This window comes from Rissa tridactyla, chromosome 19 (genome assembly GCF_028500815.1).
Source record: "Rissa tridactyla isolate bRisTri1 chromosome 19, bRisTri1.patW.cur.20221130, whole genome shotgun sequence".
NCBI classification, from domain to species: domain Eukaryota; kingdom Metazoa; phylum Chordata; class Aves; order Charadriiformes; family Laridae; genus Rissa; species Rissa tridactyla.
Genome location: NC_071484.1, coordinates 7,437,601 through 7,458,653, shown reverse-complemented (window position 1 = coordinate 7,458,653; position 21,053 = coordinate 7,437,601). Strand labels below are relative to the sequence as shown.

Below are 21,053 nucleotides of genomic sequence, written 5' to 3'. Positions count from 1 at the left end.
CTCACAGCTGCGCCATTTGGAGCCGCACACTCATGAATACACATGAATATGCATGAGGGGGGGGGCAGCCAATGGCAGCAGCGCTCCAGCGCACCAGCAGCTGCCAGCCTTCACAATGAACTTCTCCTGACATTTTGGATGCGCCTCGTTGGGTTTCCAGCCCTCCCTGGTCTGTCCTGGCCCCCCACGTGGGGCAGAGGCCCCCCCACAGCCGAGCCCAGCACTGCAAAACTCACTTCGGGGCCAAGGTGGGACCCCTCAGCCCTGCACGTCCCCTGCCACCACCCCGGGGCTGTCCCCAGCATCCCACGCTGGCCCCAGGGACCTCTCTACTGCCCAGGGCAGGGTCGCCCCGCTGGTTTCAGCGGCTCCAGCCCCGTGTCTCGGCGCAATAACCCCCTCTTTTCCCCCAAAGCCATCTATCCGCAATTAGCTCAGCCTCGGCTCGGCTCCCTCCGCCCACGCAGCGAGGACACACATTGCCAGCAACCAGTAAGTCTCTTCTACTTCATTTTTATTTCCAGTCAGAGCACGTCGGCTCTGCCTTCACCAGTGCCCAGGGTGGGACGAAAAGGTGCAGGAGAGCACAGGGAGAGGCATCAGGAGTAACCAGAGCCCCAGCGCTGCCGGGCACCCGCTCCAAGGCAGCTACGTGCTCCTTCTTTCTGAGCAAACCAGATCCCAGCTGTGAGACCCCCATTCCCCCTGTGCTTGGCAAGCGGCGCGTGTGGAAGGAGCAACGCCTCAACAGGGCAGGGGAGGCAAACTGCCCCCTCTCTGCCTCCCCACTGACTCGTTCCCCTGCCCCACGCTCCCGGGGAGAAGCCCAGCTGCAGGCAACCTGTGGGGCGAGCTGTGCCAGGAGGCCCCAGGTGCGGATACGGCCTCCGCAACCCACGTGTGGGCTCCGGCTCCGCGCAGCTGAGACCACCCTCCCCCGGAGCTGCACAGGGAGAATTACCGGGGAAATGCAGCCTCCCGCTGCCTGCAGTGTGGAGGGGAACACGGGGGACTAAAGAGACCTGCTGGGCCATCCCAGCCCCTGCTCCCAGCCTGCAGCTCCACCAAGGGAAGCCTTCCTCCATCGTGCTGGATGTAAGCCAGCGTATCCCGCCCTGCCCCGGGCCAGGGACGTGCCAAAAACACAGGCCCTTGCTGGCACTGCAACCTAAGTAAGCCCCGCTACTGCTCCAGTCAGCAAGCAAAGGCCATGGGAACAACAAACACAGGTTTCACTAACCACTAGATCTCCTCTCCAACGAGAAGAGCGATACGAACACACTGCCTGGGACATCAAGGACAGTCGAGAGTCAGCAGGGGGAGAGCACGTGAGCCCGGGACAAGGCCGTGTTCCCAGCACAGCCCCAGTCCCGCCAGCCTGGACATCCCTGCGGCTCAGCAGCGGTCTCTCTTCCAGCAAGGGCTGCAGGTCCCGGGGAAGGCAGGCGAGGTCGCTACAGCCGTTTACTGCACCTCCCGCCGTCCGCCCAAGGGCTCAGCTGGCTCATCCGGACTGTCCGAGTGGGTGTCATCCATGCCGAAGTCGCTCCAGTACGGGAAGGTCTCCAGGCGGCTCGGACCCTGCGGGCTTCCCAGGCCGGCACAGCTGGAAAGAGAGAACAGGTCAGAGCAGAGAAGGGATCTGGGGAAGATGCAGGGCCCGAGGTGCCCGTGTGTCTCCACGTCAACCACTGCCTCCTCGGCGCAACCCCTCCTGCGCAGCGGAGGCTGCTTCCCCTCTGCACAGCCCCAGCACAGCCCTCGGCTGCCTCAGCCACCGCAGCAGCCGCTCACCCTCGCACGCAAGCCCACAGCAGGAAAGGCGGGGGGAGACAGCCACCAGCGAGAGGCAGACGGCACTGGCAGCCGGGAGGGACGCGCGGAGCCGCACTGCCTGGGTACCTACCCATTAGCCTGGGCTGCCGCGCTCCCCTCAGACCCCTTCCTTAAACCAGAAGGGGCTCTATTTAAAAACAGGTCTCTCGCTGGAGTCCAGACACCTCTTTCTTCCTGCTATTTGAAAACCAAGATGAAGAAACACGGGCACTGGGTGGTGCAGAAGGCCAGACACGGCCTCCCGGTGAGCGGAAAAACACCTCATTTGAGGGGCAGGGGGACCCAGAGCACTTCTGCCAGGCACAGCCAGGGACCCCGCGCCTGCCGCAGTCTCAAACACGCAGGTGATGTCTGTGCTCGTTCAGCTTCCTGCAGGGAGCAGCAGCAGTGGCAAATTGAGGATGTCCTCCTCTCCCACCAGGTCAGCTGCCTCCCCAGGTGCAGAAAACCCTTGACTGGCTGCAGGGGAGCCAGCCCCCCCACAGGGAGATGCCTGATTAATTCCCCGGCATGCAGCAAGCACTCTGAAGCTCTGATGGGCATGAGGAATTGCACAACCCAGTCATGCTGCGAGGACGAAGGCAAGATGCACAGAAAGCCTGAGCTTTGAAAGCCTCCAAAGGCTCCTTGCTCCCCAGAGATTAAGGGAGGAAAGCAGCCCAAGACCTTTGTAAATCTCAGCTTAAGTTCTTCTGAGAGACTCAAGCTCTTTTCTGCTAAGCCCTGGCCACAGCCAGGACAAGTCACCCCTGGGGGCAGCCTGAAGGGCAGCACAGGAGACTGCTGGTGACAGCCCGAGATGTCCAGCTCCAATAGGCTGAGCCCCAGGAATCCTGCCCATTCGGTGTGCAGGGCAGGGGAACACACGCTCAACTTCATTCCCTCAAACGACCGCTGCAAGGATGGGACAGGGAAATTCAAGAACATCCAGGGGTCTCTAGAAAGCCCGGCAGCTCCTGTTTCACAGCAGAGGCTGTTCGCTACTGGTGAAAGGCCCTTGCAGAGGCACCAACCATTTCAAATCAGGCTGTGGCCAGCCCCACAGCTGCAAGCACTGCCAAGGAGAGGTGCAGACAGCCAGTCACCAGCTGGCTCAGAGCACTGCCGGTAGCCAGCCCTGCTCCAGCCAGCCCAGAGCAGCTCCAGGCACAGCAGAGATGCTGGGGGCTGCCCCACTGTCAGCGCCCCTGGGGCCAGTCCTTCCCTGCCTGCGTTACCTGCCGTGCAGGTCTTCTCCGGGCAGCAGCACGGGACGGCTCTCTTCCTCCTGCACCCAGCCGCAGTTGGACATGGCGTAGTGCAGGATGGCTTCTGTCACTGTCTGCGAGCCCTGGCCTTGCACGCACGCCTCTATCTCGGGTACCGAGAGCTGGCTCTGCAGGAAAAGGTGCAGCCGGCTGTCGGAGAGGAGGACCACGTTCTGCACAACCCTGTGCACAGAGAGAAGAGGGCGAGTGAGGAGGGAGCACAGAGCATGCTGAGCCCTGCCCCACGCCGTCAGGGCAACCATCGACAGCTCCGCTGCCACCTCACAGCCAGCATCCTCTAAGCAAGACCGGAGCAGCGTGTCCTCTCCCTCCAGCCAGCCCTCACAAACGCTCTACTCACTTCTCCAGGAACTGCTGCAGCCCCTGTCTCCGCTTCTCGATGAACTCATCTGTGCTGCCCACGAAGAAGGTGGATTTCCCGGGCAGCTCTGGGACAGGCCTGCAGGCACAGAGCAGAGGCAGCGGCTCAGGGTCAGATCAGAGCAAGGAGACACAGGGGCACCGTGGCAGCAGCAGCCAGGACCCTGCTTCGTGCAGAGCCGGATCCCAGGAGCTCAGGTATCCTGTGTTAGTGTCTGGGGTTTCTATCCACACCTGTTCAGAGAGGATTTGGGATCTCCAGGGCAATGGGAAACAGTGTTTGGCTGTGGGTGAGGGAAAGGAGGGAGCACAAGGCATGCTTACACCAAGCCAGCATTCTTCTGGAGCTGCCTCCTCAGCCACACGAATTCACGGTACCGACGCCGCACACATGAGGTCTTGGCAGTAAAGGCCTTGCTGTTGGTCTGCAAAAAAAAAAAAAAAAAAAGCCACCACGGAAATAATCCACGTGATTGAGTTTGATTGAGGGGCAGCAAAGCAGAGGAGGCAGGACCTCGCCCTCACAGACCCCTGAGCTCAGTGACTAAGGGATCCCCTCGAAGCGCCGGGTTTTGGGCAGTGCTGGGGGAGCTGACAGTGCCTTAAAGGCCTGAGCAGGCTCCAGGGGAGAAGCTGGGTCTCAGACCCACATGGAGAAAGCACAAAGAGTGGGACGAGTGTTCCCCCTTCATCCCTCCTTCCATCCCTGCTCAGCACAGCCAGGCACGGCCGGACAACTCCTCTCATGAGCCTCACGTATGGCACGACCGAGCTCTGCAGCTCATCCCTCTCCCTCAGCCCCGACTCACGTGGAGGAAGATTTTATAATCCACATAGGAGTTCCAGGAGCCTTCGTTCTGCACCCGGGGGTCCTGAACACGCACCGTGGTCAGCTCCTACGGCACAGACACCACCTGAGCGCGGGGAGGCACCGCTCGCTGCCCCCACCAGCATCACCCCCTCGGCTCTGCCCCATGGTCCCTGCCCAGCCTGCGGCGCCCCCCGCCCCTCCACACCACGCTCAGCCGAGACCAACCACCTCCGGCACTGCCCAACCCCAGGCAGAAACAGACCAAACCCATGTCAGAAAGGGTCTTACTTCCTCTCGGGCCTCCAACATCCTAGAGCCAGAGCCCAGCGGGAAACATCTGTACAGAAAAAAAAGGATTTAGTAAGACAAGATCAACACGTCAGGGTCTGTCACGTACTCTGCATCCCCCCAGGCACCTCACACCTCTCTCCCAGCCAGCAGGCACCTCTCCTGCCCCACGTCCACACTCGGCTGCCCTCCCCGATCCTCTCCCCTGAGTCACCATGAAATAAAGAGGGTGAATTCAAATCCAGCAGCCCACAGGGGAGAGAGCAACCAGCATTAATCTCCATGTGCTCCTGAGGCAACGTGGCCCGCCGGGCTCTTGCTAGGGTGTGCTGGGGAATGCACCGTGACCAGAGCCGGAGCCTGCGGCACCTCCCTCCTTCACGGCTCGTCTTCAGGTCACCCCTGCCCACAGAGAGCCACTGGGATCCTGCAGCCTTCTGGGACGGCACTCAGAAACCCCTGGATCACAGACAGAGGTGGGCAGGGCTCCCAGCTCAGACGGGCTGTAACCTCCCGAGGATGGGAAGGGGTAGCCCTGCCTGCCCTCCTCTCCCACAGCACGTCCCTGCTCCCGGGCAGATCTGGGGAGAGCCGGACATAGCTCCAAGAGGACTCTTCTCCCCAGTATAACTCCTGTTAGCCAGGAACAGCCTCCTCGCTGCACAGCACTGAGACCCCAGCTCCCCAGTTTGCTCCTGCAGAGCCAGAACTGGCAGCGCGGGAGGGAGACAGGGTGGAAGAGCTCGTCCCAGTCCCCTCATGGGCAGGTTTGCACTGAAATTCCAGGGGAGCCAGTTCGGCTGGGGAGGAGAAAACCCTGTTTTTAATCACAGTTTCCTCCTACAGGTTTCTGTCTCCCCCAGCGCCTGCCCAACACGAGCTCTGCTGGGTTGTCCGAGCAGGGGAAGCTGCCAGCCCCCGCTGGCACCCCGCTGCCCCTCCCCAGAGGAAACCTGCTCTTTTCTTGCGTAGACCAGACCCGTTCCCCAGCTGCCACCTCAGCAAGTCTCACATTAGCACCAGATGCAGATGTGCCCTTTCTTTCTGGCTCTTTCACAAGCCACCTGAATAAGCAGCGAACTTGGTACCCGATTTCCCCACCCAGCTAGGTTTTGTATCTGTGACTGTCCTCCCTCCCTAACCCCCCCATCCCCCTCTCCCAGCGGGAGCTGGGGGGCTCACAAGTGTTGATGAAGCCCTTGGGGAGCTGCAGAGGTGCCCGGTGCCCCCCAGCTTTCCCAGCTCAGCTGTGCCCTGAGCTGCTCGCACACTCCCGTCGCACCAAGCCTCTTCCTCCGCCACATCCCTCTGGCGCTCCCAGGTCCTGCTGGACCGTGTCAGCTAATTTGCTGCACCATTACGTGCTCCTGCAGTAATTCCTGTTCTGCAACAACACCATGAACACAGTGCCAGGGCTTGCAGGAAGCGGGGGGACAGCGAGATAACCCCCCACACCCAATAAATGCATAGTCCAGCCACTGAAACCCCTCAGAGTGTCCCCCGCAGACGCCCTGTGCAGACACAGCCCGGGAGTACTCATCAGGGGGAGCTGGAAGACCAGGCGCATCCTGTGTCCTGGTTTCACCTCCTCTGCAGGATTGTTTGCAAGAGGTTTTGGAGCCCCTGGGATGAACCGGCAGCACAGGACTCCGCCTGTCACAGCCCAGGCTCCCGAGGGACACGTCCGCCGGATCGCAGAGGCAAAGCAACCCTTCACCTGTTCCCCATTCCTGGAGTCTTGCCTTTTAGGCCACGAGAGCTGCCAAGTGTCAGGCAGCGCTGGAAACCCAGCCTTTATTTATACGCTCAGATGTGAAGCAAAGCTCTTCTGAAGACAGAGCTAATTTTAGCTGGGACAAGGGGAGGGGTTGAGCCACAAACCACGCTTTAAAAAAATCTGGCTCCACCGGTTTGCAGGTACTTTCTGCAAGACTTCAGCCATCCGATTCCACCCGGAGAGCACAGAAATTGTTAATAACAGCGGAGAAGAGTTTCGGCATAGACAGCAAGAGACCTGGGCCCGCCGCAAGGTGTCTCCGCGTAATTGAACTCTCGCTGGTGTTGGGTCAGGCTGCTGCTGTTTCCAATTTGAGCTGTAAGGGGGAGGGTGAGGGGAACCTACCAAAAAAAAAAACCCCACGCTTCAGCGCACATGATTCTTCCCCTGGGGAAGGAGGGGAGAGAAGGAGCCAAATGTGACATGAGTCACTTTCCTCAGCGCAGTAATGGGGGAGCTCCGATCCTCCCCCGTGCTGGGGGCTCCCAGCCAGAACCAGTTCAGCGGCAGAACTTGACCATTATGTTCCCCGGCCTCCCAAGGGGATGCTGCCGCCCTCCCGTTGCTTTTAAAGCTCCTTGCTCTGCATAACAGCCCTGCCTAGATTAAAAATGCAGGAGGGAGAAGAGAGAGACTCAGAAATTGCCTAATGGAAAAGCGGAGGGTTGCCAGGAAGAGGAATTTAATTTCCCAGCTACTGAAAGGGTGCTCCGAAGAGCAGAGAGACCCAGGAGGGGGAGACGGCTCTCTGCAGTCAGCGAAGAGGCGAACGGGCTGCAGGAAAAAACCCCTGAGATCAGAGAGTCCAGGAGCTCACGTCCTTTACCTACGCTTTCATCCAGAGTTGTACCAAGAAACTCATAATCTTATTTACGCTTTATTTGGAGTTAATTGATCTTAACTTGATAAACCAACTTAAACCCAATGGAGAAGGCAGCTCTGAGTTAGCTTTAAACAGTTAAACAAAAGCCCTGAAAGAGGATTTGGTGTAAAGCCTCAGTTTAAGGGGCCCTGGGATACGTGGTTTGGGGTTTGGTTTAATCTTCCTCCAATTTGCATTTCATTGTTTCCAGGGCTCGCGCTTTCAATGTCTTCTAGCTAGAAAGACACGAGAGGTGGAAGCCGCACAGAAACGCCCCACATCCACGCTCCTGGAGCCTCAGGACTTTCTCCTGCCCAGGATACAGCCGTCTGGGTCTTTTAACGAGCCACAGACACGGTCCGACTCCGGGTGGATTGCCTCCCCAGCCCTCTACTCACACTGCTGACAGAGAAAGCGTTAGTTTTTATCTCTTGCTTGCTATCTTCTACCTTCCGCGCTGACTCAGACACATCCTTGGCAGCGGTCTCTACCCCCCCGTACCAGCAGGACCTCTGCCGAATGTCTTCCCTAACCAGCACACCCCCGTGATGGCTTAGTCCAGCTCAGAGCTCCCTCCCCGGCTCCATTCCGGCCGAGGTTTCACATCCATCCGCCCAGACAGCACGGCTCCGGGCGACTCCCACCCGCAAAAGAACCCCCGGGTTTTGAGGAAAGCCTCACAGAGGAGCTCCACGGCAGGAAAAAAGGGAACGAGTCCCGTTTGTTTCTCCTTTTGCCTGTCGGGCTTGGGCAGAGCCGTCCACAGCCGGCACCGGGGAGGAGCTGCTGAAGGAAAAGCATTTTCTGGCCCCCCACTCAGAGAGATGTCCCAGAGCCGGACCCCTCAGCCCACGCTGCCCAGCGGCGGGGCTGTCCCCAGCCGGACCAGCGCCGCAGCACGTCAGGCCCGGACCCTCACCGCGACCAGGGGCTGGGCCCGGCCCCCGCAGCGCTCGGGGTGCGCCGGTCCCCGCGGCCTCGGCCCAGCCCCACCGGGAAAGGCCACAGCGGGGGGGTGAGGCCAGGCCGGGCCGGGCCGGGCCGGGCCGGGCCCTGCCCTACCGCCGCCCGGGGCGGGACAAGGGCCCCCCACCCGCGGGGACCAGACGATCCCATCCCCGGCCCCCCACCCCAGGCCCCCTCACCTCCTCTCGCAGGCCGCGGCCCCTTTAAGCGGCGCGGTGGCGCGGCGGCCTTATAGCGGGGGCGGTGCCTCCCCTTCCGGCGCGGGGCATGCTGGGAGTTGCAGTCCGACTCTCCCCTCCCTCAAGGCGGCGAGGCGCGGTACGGGCCCTGCGGCAGCGGGCGGCCTCCCCGAGGGGTTCGGCCCCGCCGCGCCGCGATCCCCGCCGGGGCGGCGGACAGGCTGCGGCGGGGCGAGCGGCGGAGCGGAAGATAGAGGCAGGACTACAACTCCCAGCGCACCTCGCGGCGGAGGACTACGCCTCCCAGCGTGCCCCGCGGCGGGCGGGCGGGTGCGGGTCGCGGCGCAGGCGCAGTGGTGCGCGGCGGGCAGTGGGGCTGGCCGGGCTCTTTTGTTCGAGGGAGGCGGACGGAGCGCGGCCAGGCCCGCGGCGCCACCCGACCCGCCCCGCAGGCCCCTTCCCCTCGGCGACCGTTGGCGGGGCTGTGCAAGGTGAGCGGGAGGGGGGCGGGGGGGCGCGACGGTGGGGAGGGACTGGGCGTTACTGGGTGTTACTGGGTGAGGCGGGGGGGGTGCGCGGGAGGTGGCGTGTAGGGCGGTGAGGTGGCGGTTGTGTGTGGGGGTGGGATGTTGGGGGCGTTGGGGTTAATGGAGGGGTGTTTGGGGTGGGGGGGGTCGTGGGGGGTGGGTGCCGACAGAGGGGGGTGTCAGTGGGGGGCTGCTGGGAAAAGGGATGTTATCGGAGAGGGGGTGTTGGGGGTGCTGGGAGAGAGGGTATTCGTGGAGAGGGGGGCTTGGAGGTGCTAGGAGAGGGGCTGTTAGTGGAGGGGGGTGCTGAGGGCCGTAGGAGGGGGTGTTAGTGGAGGGGGGTGCCGGGAGAGGGCATGTTAGTGGAGTTTGGGGCTTGGGGGTGCTGGGAAAGGGGTTACTAGTGAAGGGGGAGTTGGGGGTGCGAGGGGAGGGGGTGTTAGTGGGGGGTGTGTCGGGGCGCTGGGAGAAGCGTTAGGGTTCTCCCTAACCCTTCCTAGGGTTCCCCCCGAGAAGGGGGTTTGGGGGTGTTGGCAGGGCTGTGGCCCTCAAAGGGGCTGCAGCGGGGGTAAACCGGGACCTGGGGCGAGGAGGGGCTGGGTGGGGGACAAAGGTGGATCCAGAGGGTCTCTGGGGGAGAGGAAGAGCTGGGGGAGAAGGAGGGGGTGCCGTCGGATAGAGGAGAAAGATGTGTCTTGGGGGGCTGGCGCCTGAGGAGGGAACAAGGGGCTGCTGCAGGGGGTCTGGGGAAATGGGGGGGGTGGGTGGGGGGCTGCAGGCTCCGGCGGGAGGCCGGAGCAGGGTCCCTGCTCGGGGGAGGAGGTGGCATTTGGGTAGGGTGGCGGTTTAAGAACCGCTGCTGGAGCCCCTGGGGTGAGGAGAAGAGGAGGGAGGGAAAGGCTCTGGCCGCTCTGAGAGCGGGGAGGGGACCAGTGTCAACTTTTGGCGGGGAGAATGAGCGGGAAGCTGCTCAGCGGGCTGTGGGAGGGCAGCCAGGCCGGGGGGAGGAGAGCTGTTGGGGACTGAACTGGGGGGACACGGGGCCTTGGGGCTGAGGGAGAGCTCTGCTGTGGAGACCTCGGCGTGGGGCTGGCAGGAGGTGGAAAAGAGGGTTGTGGCTGGCAGGCTGGGAGCAGGGATGTGCTGAGGAAGGGGAGGGGGGAGATGCAGCGGGACCTGGTTTTGGGTCGAGTCCCTGCTCTTCCCCAGTGGGGGGTGGGTGTCGGGGCAGCCCCCCTGGCACGGCTGGCTTTCTCCGGCTCCTTTGCTGAGGCAGGAGGTTTGGGAGCTGGCGGAGTCATGCCACGCTTGGAATGGGAGTTGTAAAGTGTTTGGGGGAAGAGCAGGACTCCTGGAAAGGGAAGGCGATGGAGCCACAATGGGATTTGTATCTCCGGACAAGGAGGTGGCAAAGCTTTGCTGAGAAGTGGCAGATGCTGAGATGTGGGGCTGGCCAAGAGGGTGGCAGCAGGGTTTGGCTCAGGATTGTGCTGGGAAGCTGACCCGCTCCCCTGCGGTGTGGAGGAGGTGGCAGGGACGGGAAAGCGGCCTGCGTTTGGGTGGGGGGGTGAGCGTGAGCATCCCAGAGACGGGGCGGTGCTCGTGGCATTGGGGGTGATCCGTTTGGAAGCGACAAGCACATCTGTTGTCCATATAAAACTGAGAGATCAAAGTATAAAAGGGCTTTCTGGCTGAATAGTTACAGGCTCTATCTGTGAAAGATTTTATTAACCCTTAAAACCAAAAAAAATTCCCTTGCGCATTTGAGAGAGGAAGGTGTTTGCGATGGGTATGTTTGTAATCAACGGTCCCCATTGGGTTTGCAACCCAGGCATGGTTTCCTATTAGTGCTTGAGGTGCTGGTAGTGAAAATGATGAGAAACAGATGTGGCTGCTCTAACCCAGCTGCCCAGCGCCGGGGAAATGCAAAAATAACCAGGTGAAGGGCCTGCGAGTGCCGGCGGCTCTTGGGCACAGGGCTGCTGGGGGTAACGTCCCCAGGTGCGGTCCCTCTGTCCCTGGGCATGGAGGCTGGCAGGGGATGGTGCTGGAGGGCCTGGGGCTGCTCGTGAGGAGGGAGGCAGTGCGGTGTCGGGGACACTGGAGAGCTGGGAATCCTCCAGCACTTGGGACAATATTTATACAAAAGGGGGAAGAGCAACGCGAATCCCCGCTCTGATTTCGTGAGCGTTTATCTGATCTTGAGGAGTTCAGAAGTTGTATCTGCCGTCACATAACAAAATTCTTGTCTGTGCGATGGGATTTCTGACCTCTTTTTTCAGCAGGGAGGTAACGTTCCTACTGTTGCATGTGTGTTTCTCTTAAATCCAGAGGTGCATTCTCTCATGGATTGTGAATTTAACTGGAAATGGTGTGGCTGAGCTTGAAGGCTATGGCTTTTCTTTAGTTTGGTCTCCGCTCAAAGGCCTGAGCTTTCACTCAAACTTTCCAGAAACGTTTTCTGCTGTTTTCAGGTTCTGGAGAGTGGAAGACTTAACATGCTTGTTCCCACTTCAAAAGAAAGATGCCTGCTGCCTTTCCCTGGCGCATGTGGAATAAACTTGGCGTGCTCCTAAGTCTCTAAAGAGAGGAGTGATCCCAGCCAAGTTTGAGAAAGGCAGGAGGAGGAAATGTTTTAAGTCTAAAACTCATTAAAGCTGAGCTGAACTGTTAATCCTATAAGATGCAGCTAATGGAACTAGTCTGTACTCAAATTAAACCTCTGGGTCTCCACATTTTTTTTTTCTTAGGCTGGTCGTCTTTTCCTTTGTTAAACTTTCTACTGAAAAGATCAGTGCCAGGCGCGGGAAGGGTGTTAGGTAGAGCTTCACCAGATTCCGAAGAAAGCGTCCCAGCCAGCGGGGCTGAGTGCATTTGTACTTGTCTGGTGGTGATTTCACTACCTGGATGCTCTTCTCCAGGAGATCTCATGACACCAGCACGTGTTTCGCTCTGATCTGCGATGACATGCCTTCAACACTGGCTCTTGCTCCTCCGTCTGCTCCTCCTGCCCCAGTAACGCAGGCTTTTGTACGTACCTTCGTGCTGGGTCTCTTTCTTCATGGCCTTTTACCGGAGTTTGAATTCTTTTCAAGTGGCTTAGGTGTGTCCTGGATCCTTTTCCTCTTAGCTGCAGACCAAGAAGTTATTCTTTCACTCTCTCTCTGTTCTACCTTCCTCTTCGCAAAGGATTTCAGCTTTGCCTTGAGTGTTAGGTAAGAAGCAGCAAATGAAAATGGAAATATTTGGCATAGGCCCATCCTGAATTTGTCTTGAAATCGTATTTTTCGGTATAAGCCAACTTTTTTCACACATTAATTATATAAAACTGAAGCTGAATTTTAGGAAGCATACTACTGATGAGATCTCTCTCAGGCAGGAGTAATCTAGCTCCAAATTCTATACGCATGAGCCTGCTTGTGTAAACGTCTGCCCTCCCCAAAAATGCCCAGGCGGAATGAAATGGCTTCGTTCTGCACCTCCTTGCACAGAAACTCGGTGCGAGTGAAATGTGTTTGTTTGAAAGCTCTGGAGTCGAGGGAGCAGAGCACAGGGTAAGTCTTCCCTGCGCTGCCTTTCCAAATAGACGGGTATTGTTCAACCTCTCCCCCTTCCTCCAGAAACCAGCCGTGCTTTGGGTGGCTGTGGTTTGTTTTCAATAACTAAAATTGGAGGGTTTGGATGTTCCCGGTCACAGAAGGCTGAAATCTTTGTCGAGCGCTCTGTGTTCCATGGAGGCATTCCTTACGAGGAGGAAGAGGGTGTGGGGAGCAGCTCAGATGCTTTGCAGATAAAGCCACACACTGAGTTCGTGTGTCGTCCCCCCCGAGGAAGGGGGGGAGCTGAAGTTCCTTTCTCACGCTGGAGCTGCGTTTTTGACTGCAGTGCAGCGAGAGGCCTGTGCAGCAGCTTGTCTCTGCTGCTGGCTGGAACGCTAAAACCTGCACCGTCTCTCGCAGCAGACACTGGGAGCTATGGCTTGGCCATAGCTGCCCGGAGCACCTTTCTGGCTCGCAGGCTCTGGTGGCAAAAGCAGATGTTGTCCCCGCCGCGGGGGTGAGTGCCGAGGGGACGGCTCGGCAGCGGGGCGCCGGCCCCGTGCCTGCGTGGGAGCAGACATCTTGAGAACCCACGGGGCAGAGGGGGTCCGTGCAAGGGGGGACACTGGTAATCTGGTGTAAATGCCTCTGGCAGAAGCAGGGGAACATCTGCTGAAAGGAACAGGCCCCGGGTGACTGGGGACTTCAGAGAGGTTGCTGCCTGCCCTGCGCTCGAGGTACGGTTGCTGCAGCCCTTTGCACTGGGATATTTGTCCCTCCCCTTGGCAAGCTCTTTCTCAAAGTGCTCCTGGCCTTGGATTTGCATCTTCTCTGCCCGGTGCTCACCACAATAAAATGACGGATCCGCGGTGTTGCATTGCTTTGCTGCCTCTCTCTGTTTCCTTTTCCACACCTACACACCACCTCTGGTTTTAGCAACTCACCTTGGCCAGCCTCTACCGTTAGACACTTGGATCCAGTTGCCGTCTTACGAAGCCGCTGGAGTGGCCCAGCAATCCGTCTGAGCACCCTTAGATGCCTTAAAAACCAGTCCATCTCCAAGCAATAACCACAGCGCTTCCGACTAACGTCCTTTTTGGCTGCAGCTGAACAGAAGTCCCTGCTGAGAGAGGGGAAGATCTCGCCTCTCCAGGCTGTCTCGGAGTTTACTTGCTGATTGTAGTCGGAGCTGCGACAGCACCTTCTTGAGAATCTCCTCTGCCGTGGCGTGCTCAGCTCTGGTCCCCTTCTCTGTCGGCCATGTGGTGCTGGAGGAGGAGGATGGAGGGGAGGAAGGCCATCCTGCGCGGGAGGAAGGAACTGCCTGAAGAATTCCAGAGTGAAACACGATCTCTCGGCTTCCTGCTGCAGCGCTGGCTCCTGCTCGGGGATTAGATGCTGGCGGTGGGTCGGAGGCTTTACATTGTTGTATTGCACACCAGCTGAGGCAGCGCCAGGCAGCCCGGCCTCCTCCCCGCCGAGTCCGCAGGCCACCGGGAGCCTCGCTGCTTTGGGTTTGCCTCCGTCCGGCGTCTGATTAAAGATGCTGACAGTGTATCTCAGCCCAGGAGTTGAGGAGGGAGAAGCCTCTCTCGTCCATGTTCTTGTACAGCTCCGTTTTAGTGGGCTGTTTCCAGGTGGTTGGGTTTTTTTCCCCCCTATTGAATAGGGCAATAAAACCTCGTCCTTGGGGGGCTGGGTGTCCTCTGGCATTGAATAAAGGTTCTATGGGGCGATATCTCCACCACCACCTCAGCTGCTGGTCTGTAGAGGGCAGGGAAATTCTCACTTCATTTAACACTTAGAGGGGGCTTAGTTTTCACCTTCGGCGGATGCTGGAGCTCTGCAACCAACGCACAGCACGAGCAGAACAAGCTCTTGCCTTGTCCCTGTCTGCTCTGCAGCCCCTTCAGGCGCCGACCCCTCTTCGGAGCCCACCAGTCAAGAGAAAGGCAGGGGAGATGTCTGTGCTAAACATGAGCAGAAGGAGGAAAGGGCTTGTGATGCAAAGCCTGGGCTCTGGGACCCCCTGACTTGCCCAGTGACCACTAAACACCCGAGACGGTAGCCAGTTTGGCTGGCTTTTATTGCCAGTCCTCTGCCTGGCTGGCGAGTAGCCCCAGCTCTGGGTGCCATGGTGGGGGGGAAGGCGTTCGTTCTTCCTTCTGCCCCAACATTGCCATCAAAGGAGGGGGCTGTGGTCAGCTCACGGCTGGTGCCTGCAGGGGTGGGGTGTAAAGGGAAGATGTCTGTCTGCCAGCAAGCGCGGCTGGAGGCTGAACGCCCTGCGGAGCGAGAGCCCGGGCGCTGGCACAGCTTCTGCGCCAAGGTCGGGTTGAAAGCAGCAGTGCAATGGCAGGGTCCAAAGTATAAAAAACGTTGGTCCAGCGCCTGCCAAGTGGGGGAGTGCTGCTTTCTTCCTCCGCGTTCTTCCACGCTCCTCCTCGCTGCCCTCAAGCCCCATCTGAGAGATAGCAGCAGAGACGGCGTGGTCTGGAGCCTGCTGGCTCGGCTCTGCTCCCTCCCGTCCTCTCTGCTGTGGCTTCTGCTGGTCAGAACTGGCCGTACGTCTTTTGAGCTTTGTGGGGCTTGGTTTTAAGCTTTCTCCTTTGAAGGATACTCTTAACAGCAGCTGCTCAGCTCAGCAGCATCTTGCGCACAAGGGAGCCTGTCCAGCTGTACCCCGAGAGCTGAGGCTGTTGCTGAGCTCGGACATCTCCTTCAGGCAGCGTAAATCTGCAGGATCTTTGTTTTGCCGTATAAACCAGCCCCGGTTTGCATAGATTTTCCCATATGAAATTTATTCTAGAAGATTTGTGATAACCCGAGTGCCAAAACGAAAAGTTTCCAGGCAGGTAATGTTTGACCTGCTCACCAGTCATTTTGCTTGGCAGAAGATCTGTGTTTTACTGGAATAAAAAAGAAGTGTTCCTCAGCGTTTGGGCTGTGAAAGCTCCTCGGGCAATTCTTCATCAGGGTGGGGTTTGGGGAGGCTGAGGTACGGAGTTGGTTTCAGGCAGTCTGGGTCCCGTTGCCAGCTTTGCCAGCGGCTCTCCGTGCTGGCGTGGCTGCCTATCAGAGATAACAGATGGGGAGACTCAGAACCTCCTGACCCTTTGGTTGATCTAAATCACTGCAACTTGTTCGGCGCGCTGGGCTGGCTGCGCGGACTTCTTTGGAGCAGAGGCTGGTGATGAGGTCGGGGTACTCGAAGGCTCTGTATTTTTCTTGAACCTAAAGAAAAAGCCCTTCCCACGTGAGCAGATCATAGAAACACAGAATGGTTTGAGTTGGAAGGGACCGTTAAAGACCATCTAGTTCCACCCCCTGCCGTGAGCAGGGACACCTCCCACCAGACCAGGTCGCTCAGAGCCCCGTCCAACCTGGCCTGGAACGTTTCCAGGGATGGGTTCAAGTTATGTCAGGGGAGGTTTAGATTGGGTATTAGGAAACATTTTTTCGCTGAAAGGGTTATTAAACGTTGGAATAGGCTGCCCAGGGAGGTGGTGGATTCACCATCCCTGGAGGTGTTTAAAAAAAGGGTAGATGGGGCACTTAGGGACATGGTTTAGAAGTGGCTTTTGTCAGGGTAGGTTAAAGGTTGGACTTGATGATCTTAAAGGTCCCTTCCAACCTCAGCAATTCTATGATTTCTATGGGGCATCTCCCACCTCTCTGGGCAACCTGGGCCAGGGTCTGCCCACCCTCAGTGTAAAAAATTTCTTCCTTAGATCTAGTCTGAGTCTTCCTTCTTTCAGTTTAAAACTGTCCCCCCTCGTCCCATGGCTCCCCTCCCTGCTCCAGAGTCCCTCCCCAGCTTTCCTGGAGCCCCTTTAGGGACTGGAAGGGGCTGGAAGGTCTCCCCGGAGCCTTCTCTTCTCCAGGCTGAACCCCCCCAGCTCTCTCAGCCTGTCCCCACAGCAGAGGGGCTCCAGCCTTCAGATGGTTTTTGTGGCCTCCTCTGTCCCCTGGCGGGGCTGTGTGGTGGCTCATGGTCTCGGCTACAGAACTGGGACCTGTCGGTTTAACTGGTACCAGCCAAGAAGCGGCTGGAGAGCGTTTGCAAGGACCAGGGGTGTTTTTAGCAGAACCACTTGCCCCACAGAGGGCAGGGACGAGGCGCACGGCCATCCCCCCAGCAGTGGGGGGAGACTCTGACCCGGGATCTGCCCGGCCGTGGTGATTTTATGGTCCAAGCTGGGTTTCAGCAGGGAAGCGGGGCCTCTCTGTGGTTTTTGGCTCTCTGAGGTGTTTCGTTTCAGCCTGGGGGAAGCACCCGGCGTGTTGGCAGGGCTGCTCCTCCTCCGCGGTCCCCACCCCGCACCAGTGGAAGGCAGAGCTGCGCCGAGGGCCGCACGTCACGCGTTACCTGTGTGCTGCGGCGTCTGCGGCAGGTAGCCTTGGGCTGTGTCGGGCCAGGGAGTTCTCCTAGCTCTGCATCGCTTCTCACGCTTCCCAGCAAGCACTGGATATATATGCAGGAATTTTTGACTGTCTAAACAGCTCTGGAAGATACGGGGGGGAAAAAACGTTTTCTGGGTTGGTGAATTAGATAAATATCCCAGAGTGCACGTCCATAAACCAGCAAAGAAATGAATATTGGGAGCTCGGTATCAGGGACTGTGACTTGTATTTAACTTGGATTAACTATTTATTACCTTTTAGTTAATATCAGCGGCATGGTATCTTCTCCCCACTGCTGTACAGCTCTGCAAATGCTTTCTGCCGCTCAAGGCGGGGTTGGGCTAAGCAAAGGGCAGGTCAGCGAGGTGAGGAAGGAGCAGGTTGAGGGGGGACGCGTGGGACTCGACAGAGGAAGGACAAGGTGTGGAGCAGCTGACGTGGGATGCCGCTTCATTTCTAGAGGTCAGTGGGCAGCAATGGGAGCAGCAAGGTCAAGACACGGTGTACTGAGAGCGGGGACAAAGTATGGGTGGAGTCAGGTGGGATTTTGATGGAGTAGGTGAAATAAGGTGCTGGGGAGACAAAAAGGCCAAAGCCGGGTGTCAGAATGGTGTCGTGTAAGTGCAGCAGCTCCTGCTGGAGATTCCTGTTGGCCTTTCCAGCTCCAGGACCAGCCCAGCCCAGCTCTTGGTGTGTTACCTACTTTGTAGGCGCCCATTTTCTCCAAAGCAGCGTTCCTGTGCTGTGCTTTGCCTCTTGCGTACCCAGTATGTTTGCTGCCCGGCAAAGGCAAACCCGACCTTGACACAAACATGTGGTTCTCCCTCCTCTTTTAGCAGCGTCGCCCGTAAGCTGAAAAACTGGCCAGCACAATGGGAAAAAAACAGAACAAGAAGAAAGTAGAAGAGGTCCTAGAGGAAGAGGAGGAGGAGTATGTGGTGGAGAAGGTCCTGGATCGGCGAGTGGTAAAGGGCAAAGTGGAATACCTGCTGAAGTGGAAAGGCTTCTCGGAGTAAGCGCCTGCCTTCTCTTCTGCCTTTGGCTCCCGAAGGCTCCGGGCGGGTGGCTCGGTCTCCCTGCGCCTCTCTCCTTGTCTGTAAAAGGAAGCTAACAGGCCAAGGGCAGCCGTGGTGATAAAAACGGCGGTGCTAAATGCCTCGAGCTCTAATCAGGGCGACGAGAGCACAGCCTGGGTGAGAAAGTCCCGTTTCTGTCTCGCAAACAGGCTGTGCAGCGCCGTGGTGGGGCTTCCCCCTCTTAAACCTTGTGTGAAACAGGCAGCCAGATAAAATGAATTGCATTTCTCTCCTGAAAAGGGAAATAACTGCCCTGCCCTCTGGTATCCCAGCCTGGATCGGGGCAGGGTCCTGTTTCATGGGATGAGGACATCCTCATCCAGACTGCTGCTTCTCTCGGCATCTCCGTGTGACCTGGTGTCCAGGACTTTTCTTGGCAGGGAAAGCTGCAGCGAGCTGCCCGTATGTAAAACTAAGCTGTTGTCTTTGATTGCAGTGAAGATAACACATGGGAGCCAGAGGAGAACCTCGACTGCCCAGACCTCATTGCAGAGTTCCTTCAGTCCCAGAAAACCGCACACGAGAGCGAGAAGTCCGAGGGAAGCAAGCGCAAAGCGGAGTCTGACACGGAGGATAAAGGGGAGGAGAGCAAACCAAAGAAGAAGAAGGAGGAGGTGAGGCGGGGGGGGTGGTTTCAGTGCTCACCTCCGTACCCCTGCGTTTGGCACGGTGTCTAGCAGCTGGAGCAGCCACGCTCCAAACCCGCAGTCAAACTCTTCTCCTGCACGGAGGGGAAATGATTTCACTTCAACGAGACACCGCTGAAGTGCTTTTGAAAAGCTGTAGCTTTCGGAAGGAGGCACGAGCTGTCGTCTAAGCCAGGCCTCTGAGCGAATCCAGAGCCAGCCCTAGCACTAAAGGGAAAGGCCAGATCTTGAACCAAAAGGGTAGAGAGCCCCAGCTTCTCCTGAAGAACCACACAAGGGGTGAAACCAGAGGCAGGAGTTACCTGTTGCCCCTTGAAGAGAGAGAAGAGGGTGGAGCAGAGAGCCTCCTGCTCAGGGGGCTCATGTTTGCTTGGGAAAAGGGGCAGTAAAAAGGCTCTGCCATCTGGTTTTCATCCCAGGAGCTACGAGTCTTGGCCAGCACGAGAATTTGACCAGCAGAGCCTTGGAAATCGGATCCTCTGCTTGCTGCATGAGCAGGGCACTCTGCTGGGCTGCCCCGGGGCCTGGCAGAGAGAGGTCACCTCTGTGCAGTGGGTTTACACCTGGGTGGTCGTCACAGTTCCCCACTGGCCTTGGTCTGAGCACCAGAGCCCTTCTGAACAGCCACCAGTGTGTCCTGGTGACCAGAAACAGGGTTGTGGCTGTCACCCTGCGATGCTTCAAGTGGAAACTTGTCTCTTTTCAGTCGGAGAAACCGCGAGGCTTTGCCCGAGGATTTGAGCCAGAGCGAATCATTGGTGCCACGGATTCCAGCGGGGAGCTCATGTTCCTGATGAAGTGGTGAGTGTGTCTTTGTGTCTGTCACTTCTTCACTTATTCTATGCCAGAGAGGGAAGGACCTGCGCCTGGGGAGTCCCTGCTACCTGGCATGAAATCTCTCGCGATGGCACTGCTGCCTGAGGTGACCCTCTGCGCTGAGGCTAACGTGGATGTGAAACGAGCAGGTAGGGCCCTCGGGATTGTGTGGCTCTTAAGATGTCCCCCGGCAGCAGGCGCGAGCTTGGGGAGAGAGAGGGGCATGGCGTCATGGTGTGCGGGCTGCAGTTTCGGAAGGCTGCACCCAGAGGAGAGCCTTGACCATGACCATGTCCCCTTCGGCCGTAGTGACACAGGGCTTGTCGCTGGCGCAGGTGGGAGCCACACCAGTCCGGCGTAGGTGTGGGAGCCGTTTGCTTTTGCACCGTCTCAGGAGTACGGAGTGGCTGAGGGCAGGGCCGCAGCTTTGATTTGGCTTCTCTTCCCCATCCCCGACAACACCGAGCTGAACTGACGCCTGAATTTTTCCTGGGCTCACGTGCTGCTTCTCCCCGCTCCAGAGCCACTCGGGAAGGGATCGCTCAGATCCCCTGAGCAGCTCGGGGACTCTGTTTACCTACTGCTTCTTGATTTTTAATCCGGTCTCCACTTCTTCCGTCTCCCCTCCGCAGCCCCCTAACTTGCACCTCTGCTCTGGCCTGTAGGAAGAACTCGGATGAGGCCGACCTGGTCCCTGCCAAGGAAGCCAACATCAAGTGCCCCCAGGTGGTCATCTCGTTCTATGAGGAGAGGTTGACATGGCATTCCTACCCCTCAGAGGACGATGACAAGAAAGAGGACAAGAACTAACCCCTGGCACCCGCCCTGGCCAGCCTTTGTATAAAGATCTGAACTGTGGGTTTGAGCAAGAGGGAGAGAACGCAGCTCTGCTCGGTTGGGAGCGTAGAGATGGCTGAAGAAGATGCCCTTTGAAGAGACCAGTATGGTTTCTGTGCCCTGCAGCTGTTCAACTGCTTTCTGCAGCTTCATGCTGTGTACAGATTCAAACCAGCCCGGCTCAGTCTTGGGGGGGGTGGGAAGGGGGAAGGGAAGGGAAGAGAAGGGAAGGGGGAAGGGAAGGGAAGGACAGGGAAGGGCAGGGGGGATACCGGGGGGGTTTGGGAGGGAGGAATTGGGGTGTTTGTTTCAAGGCTGACTATTTTGCAGCTTGTGGTAGAGGAAGCAAAGCCCCTTCCATGAAGGACTCTCGCTGGTATGGGTGGGCTGGGGAGGGGGAGTGCAGATGGATACTGCTTGTTCTTCAAAGACCATCTCAGCAACCCACAGCCTTCTTCCCAATAGTGTTAACTCTGCATTTTTACGGCGTAGCATGTGTGTAGGTTTTTTGGTTTTTTGGTTTTTTTTTTGGTTTTTTTTTTTTTTTCTTTTGCTATTTACTGGTGTATCGGTTTGAGGGGCTGGGGGGAGGGATGTGGGGAAATTGGTCTCTTGTTTAATCGGGGAGGGAGGGAGATGAGGTCTGGTGACAACGTTTCAGATCATTTCCAGATCTTTTTTAGAACCTGAATTCAGAAAAGAAAAAAAAGGGGGGGGGGGGGGGGGGCAGAAAAAAAAAAAGCACCCAATATTGATGACAGAACACAGGACAGTGACGTGAGACTGAAACTGTGAATGTCCAAAGCTTTGGAGCCAAGATCCTCAAAACCCTGCGAGCAATTTTTTTTTGGGGGGGGGGG

General features: G+C 58.1%; 2 protein-coding genes across 5 annotated transcripts; one reads left to right on the top strand and one right to left on the bottom strand.

Moving 5' to 3' along the window:
• Nucleotides 1-479: 479 nt before the first annotated feature.
• On the bottom strand, nucleotides 480-8,494 carry SNX11 (sorting nexin 11). 2 transcript variants are annotated; one of them, XR_008469876.1, is made up of 8 exons: nucleotides 8,348-8,494; nucleotides 4,564-4,612; nucleotides 4,274-4,360; nucleotides 3,789-3,889; nucleotides 3,445-3,543; nucleotides 3,054-3,266; nucleotides 1,907-2,013; nucleotides 1,475-1,606 (listed from the first exon to the last, which is right to left on the bottom strand). XR_008469876.1 is itself a non-coding variant. In XM_054224513.1 (7 exons), exons 2-7 carry the CDS (start codon nucleotides 4,582-4,584, stop codon nucleotides 1,465-1,467), a joined length of 663 nt encoding a protein of 220 aa, XP_054080488.1. In that variant the 5' UTR covers nucleotides 4,585-4,612; nucleotides 8,348-8,488; the 3' UTR covers nucleotides 480-1,464. The 2 variants fall into 2 exon arrangements, 1 of the variants encoding a protein (XP_054080488.1); XM_054224513.1 differs by lacking the exon at nucleotides 1,907-2,013 and having other exon boundaries at nucleotides 480-1,606; nucleotides 8,348-8,488.
• Nucleotides 8,495-8,677: 183 nt separating this feature from the next.
• CBX1 (chromobox 1) lies at nucleotides 8,678-20,391 on the top strand. 3 transcript variants are annotated; one of them, XM_054224515.1, is made up of 5 exons: nucleotides 8,678-8,838; nucleotides 17,654-17,829; nucleotides 18,330-18,507; nucleotides 19,247-19,341; nucleotides 19,989-20,391. In XM_054224515.1, the coding sequence occupies exons 2-5, from the start codon at nucleotides 17,690-17,692 to the stop codon at nucleotides 20,164-20,166; spliced, it is 591 nt and encodes a 196-aa protein (XP_054080490.1). In that variant the 5' UTR covers nucleotides 8,678-8,838; nucleotides 17,654-17,689; the 3' UTR covers nucleotides 20,167-20,391. The 3 variants fall into 3 exon arrangements, with proteins under 3 accessions (XP_054080490.1, XP_054080492.1, XP_054080491.1); XM_054224517.1 differs by having other exon boundaries at nucleotides 8,679-8,838; nucleotides 20,022-20,391; XM_054224516.1 differs by having other exon boundaries at nucleotides 8,697-8,838; nucleotides 17,657-17,829.
• The last annotated feature ends 662 nt before the right edge of the window (nucleotides 20,392-21,053 follow it).